The sequence below is a fragment of the Dendrobates tinctorius genome, unplaced genomic scaffold, assembly GCF_039654945.1.
Source record: "Dendrobates tinctorius isolate UK_male_01 unplaced genomic scaffold, ASM3965494v1 ptg000258l, whole genome shotgun sequence".
Classification (NCBI taxonomy): domain Eukaryota; kingdom Metazoa; phylum Chordata; class Amphibia; order Anura; family Dendrobatidae; genus Dendrobates; species Dendrobates tinctorius.
In genome coordinates this window covers 3,274,400-3,290,543 of record NW_027361925.1, presented here as the reverse complement: position 1 = coordinate 3,290,543, position 16,144 = coordinate 3,274,400, and the positions used below count along the sequence as shown (strand labels likewise).

At 43.7% G+C, this 16,144-nt stretch overlaps 1 protein-coding gene across 1 annotated transcript in view; it reads left to right on the top strand.

The window, feature by feature from the left end:
- The window catches only part of HDAC8 (histone deacetylase 8), a 71,245-nt gene that overhangs the window by 18,046 nt on the left and 37,055 nt on the right, over positions 1 to 16,144 (top strand). The window contains exons 4-6 of the mRNA XM_073558787.1: positions 5,736 to 5,877; positions 6,590 to 6,702; positions 15,030 to 15,107. Coding sequence (XP_073414888.1) covers positions 5,736 to 5,877; positions 6,590 to 6,702; positions 15,030 to 15,107 — 333 coding nt within the window. The remainder of the gene's footprint in view (positions 1 to 5,735; positions 5,878 to 6,589; positions 6,703 to 15,029; positions 15,108 to 16,144) is intronic.

Below are 16,144 nucleotides of genomic sequence, written 5' to 3'. Positions count from 1 at the left end.
TGGTGCAGGGAGCTGGTAACCAAGGTACACATCGGGTTTCTAAGTGACGTGCGCTGCTTAGAAACCCGATATGTACCATGGTTACCAGCTCCATGCATCAGCGCGCTGGTAACTAACCTACACAGCGACGTGCCCGCTCGACGTCGCTGGTGCTGATCGCTGGTGAAGCTGTCTATTTGACAGCTCACCAGCGATCACGTAGCGACACACCAGCGATCTTGACAAGTTGATATCGTTGTCGGGATCGCTGGTGAGTCGCTATGTGTGACGGGGCCCTTAGTCTGTGCAATATTTGGACTGGTTTGACCTTCCCGACAAAGACCTATTTTTCAAATCTGATGTGTAACTTTGGAAAGGTTCTTTCCAAATCCAGTAATATTGAGATTTGCCCATGACACTTTGTACTTGGTTAATTTGTCGCTGTAATGTTAAACTTTAGCAACACTAGTTAAATTAGCAATGTCCAAACTGAATTGTTAGAATCTCAAAAGAAATCGCCATACATCACAAAGTGATTAATAAAGTAAAATGTTGCTTTAGCCTTAAATTTGTCATTTTTTGACATGTTTTTTCTTATTCTAGTGTTTGTTTTTTACGGTGTTCACCATTCACAGGTGTTATGGCCAGGTTTTATGGCCTGGTCATTCCAGATGTGTCAATTCCAGTTGTGTATTTTTTTTTACTTTAATTTTTAGTAGTGAAAAATGTTTCCTTTTTTTGTATTAAGTAGATTCGGACACATCTGTCCATGCAATGGTTTTCCTTGGAATATGCACATTGTAGATTTCAGACTGAAGTTAGCAAAACCATGAATGAACCCAAGGAGTAAAAAAAAAAAAAATCACATGTGAGCAAAATAAATGTGTTAGCCCTTAGATTTCTAAGTGTACCCCCCTTTTTACTCTTATAACTGATTTGCCTTGGTATTTTATCAAGCAGCTTCATCAGGTCATCATCTGTAATGGCTTCCAATGAGCATGTCGCCTCATGAGTCAGTTTGCGGAGTCACTAGTAGAGATGGGCGAACCCGAACAGTAAAGTTCGGGGTCTATACCGAACACCTACTGTTCGGGCATGACCCCGAGCACTGACTTCACCAGGAAGTCCATGTTACTGTTCGGGTTTGTCCCCCCGAACACTGAGTGTTTCTACCGTGGGTCAGACAGCCGTGGCTCCCACGCTGGCAAATGACAGCTTGAGCCCGCAGTTGTGATCAGAGGTAAAAAGTTTACCTCTGGTCACTGATGTCGGATGATGGAACTACTACTTCCATTGGCCTACGCCTGTTGCCGCTAATAACAGCGAGAGTGGGCGGTGGCTGATGGGAGTATCCATCAGCCGCCGCCTGCTCTTTAAATAAATAAGGTAAAAAAATCAGCATTTGTTCTCCTGTATTTTTGATAACCAGCCAGGCAAAACTGACAGCTGAGGGCTGCAATCTTCAGCTGTCAGCTTTATCACGGTTGTTATCAAGAATCTAGGGGTCCCCACGCCATTTTTTTTTTTTTAAATATTTACAAAATATGGGGTCTCCCCATTTTTGACAAACAGCCAAGCTAAAGCAGACAGCTGGGGATTGGTATTATCAGGCTGGTAAGGGGCCATGGATATAGCCCCTTTCTCCCCCCTCCTAAACTAAAAATAGCAGCCTGCAGCCACCCAGCAAAAGCGCATGTATTAGATACACCAATTCTGGCGCTTTGCCCAACTTTTCCCACTTGCCCTAGCGGTGGCAAGTAGGGTTCATATTTGTGAGGTTGATGTCATCTTTGTATTGTCTGGTTACATCAAGCCCACGGCTTAGTAATGGAGAGGTGTCTATAAGACACCTATTCATTACTAATCCTATAGTTATATTGTAAATAAAGACACAGCCAAGAATAACATCCTTTATTTGAAATTAAAAAAAAAACACACTTTTCCTTTTTTTTTTTATTTAAAAATAACAAACACAGGTGAGTATAACTAGCGCCTAATTCCATTCCTAATTCCTCGTCTCCTGTAACAAAAATAAAAAACAACAGTATCCCACACCGGTCAGTCGTTCTGTCCCACGCTGTAATCCATGCCTGGGGTTAAACAGTTTTCAACCTGAACAGTGCCAAGATGCGACCATCCAGGCTAAGAACCACTGATGAATGAGCTGATGCGAGCACAGCGTCATTGACTAGCGGTGACATCACTGAGGCGGTGTCAGATGTTTGGAGGAATGGATGGATGATGGAGGGATGACTGGGATCCATAGTGTCCCACGCTATAATCCATCTGTGCGACATGTGCTCTTCAGCATGAACGGTGGCATCATTTGACCGTTCATGCTGAGAAGCAGAGAAGAATGAGCTACAGTGAGCAGGCCCCTGAACTATGATGGGCACCACTAGCACAATGAGAAAAAGTCTCATGGCGCAGCGCTGAGTTCACCAGGAGAAATATCTCCCTTTGAACTGCTGTGAATTCACCGCTGCACTGTGAGACACTTCCTCACTGTATGAGCGGTGATCTCACCAAGGTCACCGCAGTTCATTGGCCCGACTAGGAATATGCAGCCTCAGTGACCGGAGGTGACCTTGATGATGTCACCAGTAGTCACTGACGCTGCGCTCGCAGTAGCTCATTCACCAGTGGTTCTCAGGTTGAAAACTGTTTATCCCCAGACATGGATTACGGTGTGGGACAGATTAAGAATATGGTTGTTTAGGACTTTATTTGCTGTGTGTTTACCATATAACTTTTGGATTAGTAATGTGTAGGTGTCTTATAGATGCCTCTCCATTACTAAGCTGTCTGGACAATAAAAAGGTGACTTCAACCCCACAAATATGAACCCCCCTTGCCATTACAACAGGGCAAGTATGAACAGCCGGTCAAATAATTTAATAATGCGCCTTGGGGGGAGTCCTCTATTCTTGATAACCAGCCTTACCTACGCTGACAGCTGGGGGTTGCAATCTGCAGTTGTCAGTCTTACTTGACTGGTTATTAAAAAATACAGGGAACCTATGCCATTTTGTTTATACTTTTATTTATTTGGAGTGCAGGCAGTGGCTGCTGAATGCTGCTGCCTGCTCTCGCTGTTATTAGCAGTTGGAGGCATAGGCTGATGGGAATAGTAGTCCCATCAGCCAACGCCAGTGACCAGTGGTAAACTTTTTACCTCCGATCACAGCTGTGGGCTCACGCGGTCATTTGACAGCGTGGGAACCAGAGAGCGTGGGAACCGTGGCTGTCTGACCTGCGGTATTGATTTTACAGATTTTTACCTCTGCAGCCACAGGGACGTGAACACAATATACGAGCACTACAAGATACTCGGATAACACCCAAGCTTACTCCAATAAGACCTTATCCATGCACATTTGCTCATCACTAGAACGGACTTGTTTTAGCCAAGTATCACAGACTGAAGGCGAAGCGGCCATCAAGTGCTCGACACCTCCAGGAACTCCTTCAAGACTGTTGGAAGCCATTCCAGCTGACAGACTAATTAAGCTGCAGGAGAGAATGGCCGGGTGTGTAAAGCTGTCATCAAAGGATGACCGAGCTAGCCCCCCAAGTGTCCAGCACTACCTTTTGCCCACCTACTACACTTGTTGCCTTTTATTATCTACCCTAGCACTGACCGCTGTCATTCACCCAAACATTAGACGTGACAGAGCTGTGGTCCTGTGCACTCATTTGGGACAGTGAAAGAGCAGTGATCCTCTGTCCTCATCTGTAGTGGTGGCACAGCTGTGATCCTGTGTCCTCATCTGTGGTGGTGATAGAGCAGTGATCCGGTGTCCTCAGGAGATATGTAGAGTAAAGCGCCTAGGACGGAGTAATGCTAAAGCTGCATATACGTTAAATGAGTGTGTACTGGGGACTACAGTACAAGAGAAAGACTTGGGTATTCTGGGTGCAAGTAAGCTGAGCAGCAGTACTCCATATCAAGCAGCAAAAGCAAACAAGATTTTAAGATGTTTAAAAACAGAGAAAAAAATCCCGCGATCCCAACGTATTATTATTACTCCTTTATAACTCACTGGTGAAGCCAGATATAGAATATGGGATCTAGTTTTGGGCTCCACATTTTAAAAAGGACATTCAGAAGTTAGAATAAGTTCAAAGGAGGACAGCTAGATTATTCTAAGGGATGGAGGCCTCTCGTGATGAGGGGCTGGAAAAGTTGGGCTTGTTTTATTTAAGAAAAAAGATACCTCAGAAGAGATCCAATTTACATGTGCGGTCAGTATAGAGGATGGGCACCCAACTTATTCTTTCCAAGGACCATACTAAGGACCAGGGGGCAAGAAAGGCGATTCTGGCAGCTAAACAGGAAAGTGTTCTTTACAGTTAGAGCAGTCAGACTGTGGAATGCTGACCACAAGAGGTAGTAATGGCCGACACTATGACCACTTTTAAAAAAGGGCTGGATGATTTCCTCGATACACATAACTGTGACGACTCCTGGAGTGGACCCTCTGGGTCGTGGCACCAACCCTCCCAGGACGAGCTGGCCTAGTGAGGACCACCCCTTATACAGACAGTGTCAGGGGAAAGCCCAAGGGGGTGAGGTACCACGACTGCTGGCACCAGGTGTCCGGCTCACAGGAGACACGAGTGAGTGTGTCTAGCAACAGGGGATGTGCAGAGTACAAGAGTGTGCAAAGCGTGGACACAGGGACACGCAGGGTGTAGGACAATACAGGACGAGTGTACGGGAGCACGGAGAGTACATGACAATACATGGCGTGTACACGGGAGTGCGCTAGATGCAGGATAGTGCAAGGCGGGTACACGAGAGCACATATGGCGTGCAGAGACAAGCGCGCCCGGGTGCGAGCAAAGCAGGGTGCGTGCAATGGAGCACGCCTGAGTGCAAGTTTAGACATAGCGCAGAGGCAGAGCGTGTGCAATGAAGCACGATAGAACACAGAGCAGAGTGTATGCATGGCAAGGCAGAGTACAGGAATGGAGCACAAGGCAGAGTTCAGGGGCAGATCACTAGGCAGAGTACAGGAACAGAGCACAAGGCAGAGGACCCGAATACAGCGCACAGCCAGGCAAGGACCAAGCAGACCAAGCCAGGAAGCACAACAATAATCAGGCACCTCCCTTAGGAAGAGGTAGCCTGATATAGGGCAGGAGCACAGGGACTTCTGGGTCAGGTCCTCCAGGACCATAGAGAGGACAAGGCTGCAGCTAGAACTGAGAAGAGTGCACATGCGCACTAGCAACGTTGTGCAGGCATGGAACGAAGTACGAGAGGTGCGCGTGCGCACCTGACGGGAACCCCGGAGCCGCGGCGGCGCCGGAAGTGGTGACGCTGGGCGCGGGGTCCCGCCCCCAGGTGAGAGCGGCGTGACAATAACATTGCGGGTTATTGTTAAACTGGTGGAGAAAGGCTGAATTTGATGAGCCAGGGTCTTTTTTTCAACCCTTACAACTATGTAACTATGTGATGTTACATCTTGTCTCTGGGCAAGAAATCACTAGTTGGGGTGTGACCTGCTCCTCCAGAATGATGAAAGAGGATGGCCACATGCTGAAGTATAGTATCTAGGCATTGGGCACTGTAATTGGAAGAAATCAGTCATGTTTTTGTACCACCCCTTTAAAGGTATTTTATAAATTGTTACATTTTCAGTAGCCATTAATAGAAATTGTTTTGTGTAGTCTTTTTTTTCCCCAGTATTTATGTAAGCTTAAAAGATGCTGCCATGTTAATATATGATTTTGTTAATGTAATATTACAGGCTACGACTGTCCCATCACAGAAGGCATCTATGACTATGCGGCAGCTGTCGGAGGAGCAACCCTCACTGCAGCCGAGCACCTAATGGAAGGCAAAGCCCGCATTGCCATTAACTGGCCGGGGGGTTGGCATCATGCTAAGAAGTAGGCATTGTGGGAGCCCTGGGTAAATTCAACTGGAGTCAATCTATTGTAAACAGAAAAGTAGTATTCTAGCATTTCAGTAAAATTTGTAGAATTCAATGTTAGGGGTTTTACTACGGGTTAATTGTATAAATGTGAATGTCAGTAATTTATTTCTCACCCTTTTGGGGGGGGGACAGTAAAATAAAATCTGACTTCATGATCTGCACTTCTTTAACTTAACATTTAAAACAATTGCAGGGGTTGTCCAGGACTTTTATTATTTGTAAGTATGGGACTAAGAACGAACAGACCGGTATTTGCTGACTATCTGCCTGTTCTGCATAGGTACGGTCTGCTGGCTCAGCTGGCTGTTCCCCTGCTTCATTTCACCTCTCGCCAGCAGAGCAGAACGATCTCTAGCTGCTCTGACGTTGGGGCGTCACTGGAGATGTCATGCTGACTAGCAGTCTGCTCTCCGCAGTTAGGAAACAGGGAGCCGGCCGACAACATGACGCCAACAGAGACACCCTGTCAACAGAGCAAAAAAGAAGACATCTGTCAACATGACGTCAGTGGCTGGTCCGTGACCGCTCTGAGCCAGCAGAGATCGATACTGGGCAGAACAGGCAGCAACTAACTGCCTGATAGTTCTTAGCCCCATTTTTGAAAAAAAATATAAGTCTCTGATGACCCTTTGAGCTTTTATATTTTCTCTTTCCTTTTTTCTCAGGGATGAAGCCTCCGGATTCTGTTATGTGAATGATGCTGTTTTAGGAATTTTGAAACTTCGGCAAAAATATGACAGAGTGCTTTATATTGATCTGGACTTGCACCACGGAGACGGTAAAAAGTTTTACTATTAGGTTTTTTTTTAAACTGATTCATTTCCATCTTTTGACATTTTACGCTCCTATATCGATCGTAGCATTTCGTGAGCAAGCAGAGGGAAGAAAGCACCTCTGCCCTTGGATCGTAGACCCCGCAACATCATTGCGGAGTCCCGATCATTGCCATGGTAACCCAATGTCTGACATCCGGGTCACCAGAGCTTGCAAAGTTGCTTGATCATGCTCAGAGCATGATCAAAGTTTGTCTGTCAGTGCAGTGCTGACAGCTTGCATAGGAATGCTGTTGCATCCCCATGCTATACAAGTGATCAGCCTGCAGAAAACGATAGTCACATAGTGTTTTAACAACATTTTTAAAAATAAGGAAAAAAGGCAAATCCTCCAGCTCCTTGGGAAAAACTTTACAATCGTTTATTGAAAAATAATTTTAAAACACCATGAATAGTCTGGGAAATATTAATGACAGGCAGGTAGAGCGACGCGTTTCGATCACAGCAGTGATCTTTTGTTTATTCTGCCTCCCAAAAATCAGAATAGAAAGCGATCAAAAAATATCATGAGTCTGAAAATGGTACCAATAAAAACGTCAACTTGTCCCGCAAAGAAAAAGCCTGCAAATGACTGTCAGCCGAAATATGGGAAAATTATAGCTGTAAAAATATGGCGATGCATTTTTGCAATAAAGTGTTTTGTTTTTTTTTAGTGTGTGACAGCTGGCAAACATAAAACCACAATATAAATTTGGCATCGCTGTAATTGCACCGACCCAAAGAATAAAGTCACCTAATCACTTATACCGCACAAGAGCCGGCGTAAAAAATAAATAAAACCAATTCTTCACCTGCTGTTGATTTTTTTCATTCTGCCTCCCAAAGATCGCAGTAAGGTTCGGTGCACATTTATCCTGAATTCTGCGCTGAGCGCTTACACTGGGGTTTCCATCTAAATCTCTGAAATACGTGATTCAGACGGAACCTCTGGCGGAAGATTCCCTATAATGAGGCAGATGGAGGCACTGTGGACGCCGTCTGACCTGTGATCCGGCGGTGTCTGTCATTTTAGTATTGCATAAAAGTGTTGTTGGTCAGTTTTGTGCACTTCTGAAAACGACTCCGCTGAACGGAGACCAGACTGAGTCCAGAGTAACTCTGCTGCCATAATATAATGATTGGGTCCCTCGGGAGTTTCATCTGAATCACGTCACTTAGATTTAAACTGTGTTCCAAATTATTATGCAAAAAGAGTTTAGGAGTGATAAGGTTAAAAAATGTTTGTTTGTCATTTAAACTCATTGATGGTGATGTGTGTCAGGGCTCTTTATATCACTGAAAGCAATTGCAGATACCTGTGCAAATTAGTTTGGCAGGTGTGTCCAAATAAAGGCAAGACTACTTAAGAAGGCTGTTCCACATTATTAAGCAGCCTACATTTTTTGCCAAAATGGGGAAGAAAAAGGATGTGGCGGCTGCTGAGAAGCAACAAATTGTGGAGTATTTAGGTCAAAGCATGACTACAATCAACATTGCCAAGACACTTCATCGTGATCATTGCACAATCAAGAAGTATGTAGCTGATTCCCAGCACACACGTGTGCGTGCTGATAAGGAAAAATTGAGGACTCTTTCCAACAGGCAATTGCGTCAGGTTAAAAGAACAGCTGCAAAAATGCCTTGTCATAGCAGCAGACAAGTTTTTGAAGCTGCTGGTGCCTCCAATGCCCCCCGAACAACAAGATGCAGGGTCCTTCAAAGGTTTGCAGCTGTGCGTAAGCCATCCTGTCCACCACCTCTATCCACTGCACACAAGCAGAAATGGCTCCAGTGGGCCAAACGATACTTGAAGACTGACTTCCAAACTGTTTTGCTCACCGATGAGTGCCGTGCAACGCTCGATGGTCCAGATGGATGGAGTAGAGGATGGCTGGTTGATGGACACCCCATGAAAACACGGCTAAGGCGCCAACAAGGAGGAGGTGGAGTAATCTTTTGGGCTGGAATCATGGGGAGAGAGATTGTCGGCCCCTTTAGGATCCCTGAAGGGGTAAAGATGAACTCCATAATCTATGTGGAGTTTCTAAAACAGCACTTCCTGCCATGGTTCAAGAGGAAGAACCGTGCTTTCCGCAGCAAGATCATTTTCATGCATGATAATGCACCGTCTCATGCTGCAAATAACACATCTGCATCTCTGGCTGCTATGGGCATAAAAGAGGACAAACTTATGGTGTGGCCACCAACTTCCCCTGACCTCAACCCCATTGACAACCTCTGGAGCATCATCAAAAGGAGTGTCTATGATGGCGGGAGGCAGTTCACATCAAGCAACAGCTCTGGGAGGGGATTCTGTCCACATGCAAAACAATTGAAGTACAAACCATCCAAAAACTGACAAATTCAATGGACGAGAGAGTTCAGAAGCTTCTTTCGAACAAGGGGTCCTATGTGCAAATGTAACATCACCTAGAATAAAGTTGACTTGAAAACTGTTTGATTTCATTTTGTAATAAGCTGATAATGCTTATAATTTCACAATTGCCCATTTTTTTGTTCAAAATAAAAAGGTTGAAAACTCTACTGTGCATAATAATTTGGAACATGCATTTTGAGTGTTTCTTATTTTTAAAAATATACTGTTTTCATAGGCAGTTTGTTCAAAAGCATTGCAATTATACTAGAATATTAGATGACTGGAAAATAACAATGACTGCAATTCATATAGGAAATTTAGAGAAAATATGAGGAAATATTTTTTGCATAATAATTTGGAACACAGTGTAGACTGAAACCCCAAAGTAAGTGCTCAGTGTAGAGCGCCGGATAAACGTGATCCCAAATGTTGTGTAAAATGTTACCAATAAAAGCTTCCACTCAATCCACAAAAAAGCAGGTCACCACTCAGGTCCGTCATCTGCTAATGGAAATATAGGGGGCTTCCACATTCATCGTAGCACAAAAGCACTGGAAAAGCGGAATGGCTCCTCACCCACCAAAAGAAATTCTGCAAATTCTGTCTCCCAAATCCAAATGCCCCTTTCCCTTTTGAGCCCCAGTGTACCTAAACCATGTATAGTGTCCACGTTTGGCATTTCTGCAGTGATGAGAGCCCACCTAACTTACGGGTGTCTCCAGATGCACAAGCTGGGCATAATGTACTGGTGACTACAACGGCAGTTTGCAATTTTCACTCGGCAACATCCACTGCTGCTTGTTTCTGGAGAATACCCATAGAGTAAAAATCATCACTACTCCTGTAAATAGATTCCCAAAGGGGTATAATTTCCAAAATGGGTCATTTGAAGGAGGGATTCTGCTCTTCTAGCAATTAGGGGTTCTGTATATAAAGTCTGCAAACTATTTTAGGAAAAAATGCGCTCCAGGAGGCAAATAGCAATCTGTCCCTCCTGAGTCACTCCGTATAGCTAAGCAGTACTGTACAGCCACATATGGGGTATTGCCACATTCAGCAGAAATTGTGGGACAAATTTTGGTGCCATTTTTACCCATTTCCCAGTATAAAAATGTGAAATCTAGGACCAAAACAAAATGTTTTTGGTAAAATGTAATTATTTTTTCTTCACTGCCCAATGGTATAAAATTCTGTGACACACCTGTAGTGTCAATATGATCACTGCACCCCTAGGTGAATTCATTGAGAGTTGTAGTTTGTAAATTGGGGTCACTTATGAGGCTTTCTGCTGCTCTGTCAAATCAGGGGCTCTCCGAGTGGGTCATGGCACCTGCCAACCAGAACAGTAAAATCTGCACTGTAGTATGGCGCTTCTTCCCTTCTGAGCTTTGCGCTGTGCCTGAAAAATATTTTCCGATTACATGTAGGATATTGTCGCACTCAGGAAAAAATGGACTTCAGTTTGTTGTGAAAAATTTCCTGTTGGCCCTTAGAATAATTAAAGACTCGGGGCTAAAACAACATTTTAGTGGTAAAAATTTAATTCTTTACCGCTAAATGGTATAAAATTCTGTGATACACAAGTGGTTTCAATATGATCACTGCACCCATAGATGAATTCATTGGGGAGTGTAGTTTGTAAAATGAGCTCATATATAGGGGGTTTCTTTTCCTCCAGCACCTCAGGGGTTCTGCCAAAGTGACATGGCACCCTCAAATCATTCCAGCAAAATCTGAACTCCAATATTGAGCTTCTTCCCTGTACAGCTTTGCACTGTACCTCTAAAGTAGTAGTCCCCCACATATGGTGTACTGAAGAGAAATTGCACAACAAATTGTATGGTGCAATTTCTCCTGTTATCCTTGTGAAAATAAAAAATTGGGGCTAAAATAAAAACATTTTGTGGAAAATGTGATTTCTTTTTCACAGTTCAATGATATAAATTTCTGTGAAGCAAACTGGGGGTTTGAGGTGCTCACCACACATCTAAATACATTCCTTGAGCAGTCTAGTTTCCAAAATGGGATCAATTGTGGGGGATTTCCATTGTTTAGGCACATCAGGGGGCTCTCCAAATGGGACATAGCGTCCACTAATGATTCCATCAAATTTTACATTCAAAAAGTCTCCTTCCCTTCCAAGCTCAGCCATGTACCCAAACATTAGTTTTCTCCCAAATGTGAGGTATTGGCACACTCAATTTCACAAAAAATTTTTCCATGCCGTTTCTCCTGTTACCCTTTTGAAAACGCAAAACTTAGGGCTAAAAAACATTCTTGTGGGGAAAATGTGATTTCATTTTTTTTTAATTTTCATGGCTCAATGTTATAAACTTCTGTGACGCACCTGGAGGTTCAGTGTGCTCACCACATATCTAGATAAGTTCCCTTCTAGTTTCCAATATGGTGTCGCTTGTGGGGGATTTTTACTGTATGGCTTTTGACAGGTCACTGATCCCTCACTGACCTGCCTCCTATTTTACATTGTGTGTGTGTGTGTGTGTGTGTGTGTGTGTGTGTGTGTGTGTGTGTGTGTGTGTATATGTACAGTCATATGTAAAAGTTTGTGCACCCCTATTAATGTTAACCTTTTTTCTTTATAACAATTTTGGTTTTTGCAACAGCTATTTCAGTTTCATATATCTAATAACTGATGGATTCAGTTATATTTCTGGATTCAAATGAGGTTTATTGTACTAATAGAAAATGTGCAATCTGCATTTAAACAAAATTTGACCGGTGCAAAAGTATGGGCACCCTTATCATTTTCTTGATTTGAACACTCCTAACTACTTTTTACTGACTTCCTGAAGCACTAAATTGGTTTTGTAACCTCATTGAGCTTTGAACTTCATAGCCAGGTGTATCAAATCATGAGAAAAGGTATTTAAGGTGGCCACTTGCAAGTAGTTCTCCTATTTGATTCTCCTATGAAGAGTGGCATCATGGGCTCCTCAAAACAACTCTCAAATGATCTGAAAACAAAGATTATTCAACATAGCTTTTCAGGGGAAGGATACAAAAAGTTGTCTCAGAGATTTAACCAGTCCGTTTCCACTGTGAGGAACATAGTAAGGAAATGGAAGAACACAGGTACAGTTCTTGTTAAGCCCAGAAGTGGCAGGCCAAGAAAAATATCAGAAAGGCAGAGAAGAAGAATGGTGAGAACAGTCAAGGACAATCCACAGACCACCTCCAAAGACCTGCAGCATCATCTTGCTGCAGATGGTGTCACTGTGCATCGGTCAACAATATGGTCCATAGCCACGCCCACCGGGTCACATGACTGACCTCATCACAGGTCCTTCAACCACTCACACTCTTTACAACAGTGTTCTTTAAACACACCCCCTAATTAGATCAGATTTGAGGGCAACCATGAAGGAGGATCTGACAGAGGCAATACTTTTTCTGAGGACAAATTTATAGATTTCTTCTTATTAACTGCATAAAAGTGTTTATTGCATATTTACTTACAGTTTAGAAAAGTTTATAAAAGTTATTTGCTATATTCTAATTGTATTCTAATAAATGTAGTTTTTGCTCTAAGTGGTCTGATTACTTATATGATGGTGAGAAACTGAATAAGCACGATGTTTAATATTTTACAACAGTAAATTTGTTGTTATGAATTGGCCATTTATGAAGGAGTCGGAGCCGGAGCCGGAGTCGGAGCCTGATAAAATCCAGGAGTCGGAGTCGCAACTGTGGCTTACCGACTCCACAGCCCTGGGTACAACAGTGTCAACCCGTACTATCTGTCGGCGTCTGAATGAAAAGGGACTGTATGGTAGGAGACCCTGGAAGACCCCACTTCTTACCCCGAGACATAAAAAAGCCAGGCTGGAGTTTGCCAAAACTTACCTGAAAAAGCCTAAAACGTTTTGGAAGAATGTTCTCTGGTCAGATGAGACAAAAGTAGAGCTTTTTGGGCAAAGGCATCAACATAGAGTTTATAGGAGAAAAAAGGAGGCATTCAAAGAAAAGAACACGGTCCCTACAGTCAAACATGGCGGAAGTTCCCTGATGTTTTGGGGTTGCTTTGCTGCCTCTGGCACTGGACTGCTTGACCGTGCGCATGGCATTATGAAGTCTGAAGACTACCAACAAATTTTGCAGCATAATGTAGGGCCCAGTATGAGAAAGCTGGGTCTCCCTCAAAGGTCATGGGTCTTCCAGCAGGACAATGACCCAAAACACACTTCAAAAAGCACTAGAAAATGGTTTGAGAGAAAGCACTGGAGACTTCTAAGGTGGCCAGCAATGAGTCCAGACCTGAATCCCATAGAACACCTGTGGAGAGATCTAAAAATGGCAGTTTGGAGAAGGCACCCTTCTAATATCAGGAACCTGGAGCAGTTTGCCAAAGAAGAATGGTCTAAAATTCCAGCAGAGCATTGTAAGAAACTCATTGATGCTTACCGGAAGCGGTTGGTCGCAGTTATTTTGGCTAAAGGTTGTGCAACCAAGTATTAGGCTGAGGGTGCCAATACTTTTGTCTGGCCCATTTTTGGAGTTTTGTGTGAAATGATCAATGTTTTGCTTTTTGCTTCATTCTCTTTTGTGTTTTTTCATTTAAGACAAATTAAATGAAGATAATACCAAAGAATTTGTGTTTGCAATCATTTTCAGGAAGAAACTGAGTATTTTCTGACAGAATTGCAGAGGTGACAATACTTTTGGCCACAACTGTACATACATACATCATACACACACTTGAGCTTTATATATTAGATGTGGCCATGTGGAGTGGGTGGGGCTCTACACTCAGAGAGATATAATCATAATTTGTTATAACTAAAGGTACTGTCACACTTAGCGATGTACCAGCGATCCCGATCAGCGATATGACACGGTCAGGATCGCTGGTACATCGCTAAGTGGTCGCTAGTGAGCTGCCACACAGGCAGATCTCACCAGCGACATCGCTGGGGACGGGGATCGCTACTTACCTGTTACACCAGGCGATCATGCGTCCTCCCACCTGCGTCCACGCGTCGCTCGTCTCTCCACAGGAAGCGCTGCAGGAAGCTGACGGCGAGAAGCGGTCCTGAAAGTTCTCGCGCGATCAGCGATAACCAGCGGGGGAGCGGGTCGTAGGTAAGTATCAGACACAGCGATGTCGCTAGCAATATCGCTATAACGTCAGAGTCGGGCTCTTCAGCTAGTATTCATATAAAAAAAATGTTAAAGTGCAAGTGCTATTGCATCTTGTGGGGCAAGGTCATGCTGGGGGGAATAACGTTAACTATGTAATCTAGGACCAGCCAAAAATGGTGATAAAACTCATATCCACACCAGCAGTATCGTGCCCATATAAAAAATATTCTTCCACATAAGTCTAGGTTCTTACCCATAATCTCCCACTATGAATGGTCAGTCAGCCAGCCCCCAACACTTCACATACACGTGTATATATACACAGATGTGTATGTGCCCACACGAACGTCTATATGCTCTCACAAACATGCCTGCAGAGGCGTGCACATGACTGCATACATGGGCAGTTTAGTGTAGAAAACCCTTTTGTATCCCCCCCCATAATAGGGAAGTGAAGAACCCGTCCTGCACTACACAGACCACCTAACGACACGTAATGTTTGGCTTATTACCGGTAAGGATTGCACACGGGGGAGAATCTTACAAGATTTTAGTTCTGCTCTTTGGGGCACACGTGCAGTATTTCTGGCTTACCCTTAGTCCCATTACTGTTTTTTTCTTTTTGCACAGCTTGGTCACATTACAGTCAGCTGCACGTTACTGAATATACACGTTATCTTGGTAATCAGTTCTATGACATGATTGCTTGGTGCCGTCGTAGGTTGTGTGTCTCGTCATACAATCGCACATGGTTGCTGTGTGTAGGGCAGAGGCCGTGTCATCAGTATTATACAATTTGTATGCTTTCTGTTTCAGGAGTAGAAGACGCGTTTAGTTTTACTTCCAAGGTTACGACGGTTTCTTTACATAAGTTTTCTCCCGGCTTCTTTCCAGGTATGTAAGCAATAATTGTTTAGTTTCCTATTTCTTGCCCTGTATTTATGGTCGTCTTAATTTACTTACTGACAATACAGTTGTACGTCACACATCGCACACATTACACCTGTTGTCAGAAGTGTGTAGTTTCCATTTACAGTCTATGGTGCCGATGACGATAGCTGTATTCTAGTACATATGGGGTTTAAAGAGGACCTGTCACTTAAATACGTAGTAACAACCCCTGAGCTCCCCTAGTTCTGTCGCTTTTGTCTGTTTTATGCTGCGTCACTCCATTGCAGAGATATTCACATTTTGTTGCTTTTGTAGCGCAATATGTCACGTCTCTGTTTGCAGTGCTACGAGGCGTTTCTTCAGTCTTCTCGAGGGCTTGCGCCTTCACTCCTCTCTCCTAGACACTGCCAATCACAGATGATCTGGAAGTCCTGTATTCTCCGATGCTGCTGAGCTGTAACTGCAGAGTCTAGGAGGAGTGAAAGTAATGAAAAAATTAAGCTCACCCTTGAAGGAAACCAGGTAACTTTCTGGTGTGGAGAAACTCGGAGTCTCATCTGTGCCAGACATTGGCATTGCAGCGTCTGGCAGAGAAGGTTTCACGCCTATGTGCTGCCATATTGTAGAATTGCCATATCTATTTTAATCATGAAATAAAGGATATGATTTTATGGATTGGAGCTTGACTCCCTTCCTTCATGAGGGGTGAAACTGCCGTCCATATGCTTTACAAGCAAACATTTCTTATACAGCTCTCTAAAAGCATAAAATGTGAATATCTATGTAACGGAGCGATGTGTCTGAAAACTTGGAGAAAAAAAATGGCCAAATTGACGGAGCTCAAGGATTTTTTAAGGTACTTAGCTACAATTTTTTTTTTTTTACTGTTTTTTTTTTCCACGGGTACGTGCCCACGATCAGGAACTGCTGCGGGTTGGACGCTGCATATTTATGCAGCCTCAAACCCGCAGCATTCAGATGTTTCAGCATAGTGGATGGGATTTCTAGAAATCCCATGTCCTCTATGTGTCCGCAGACGC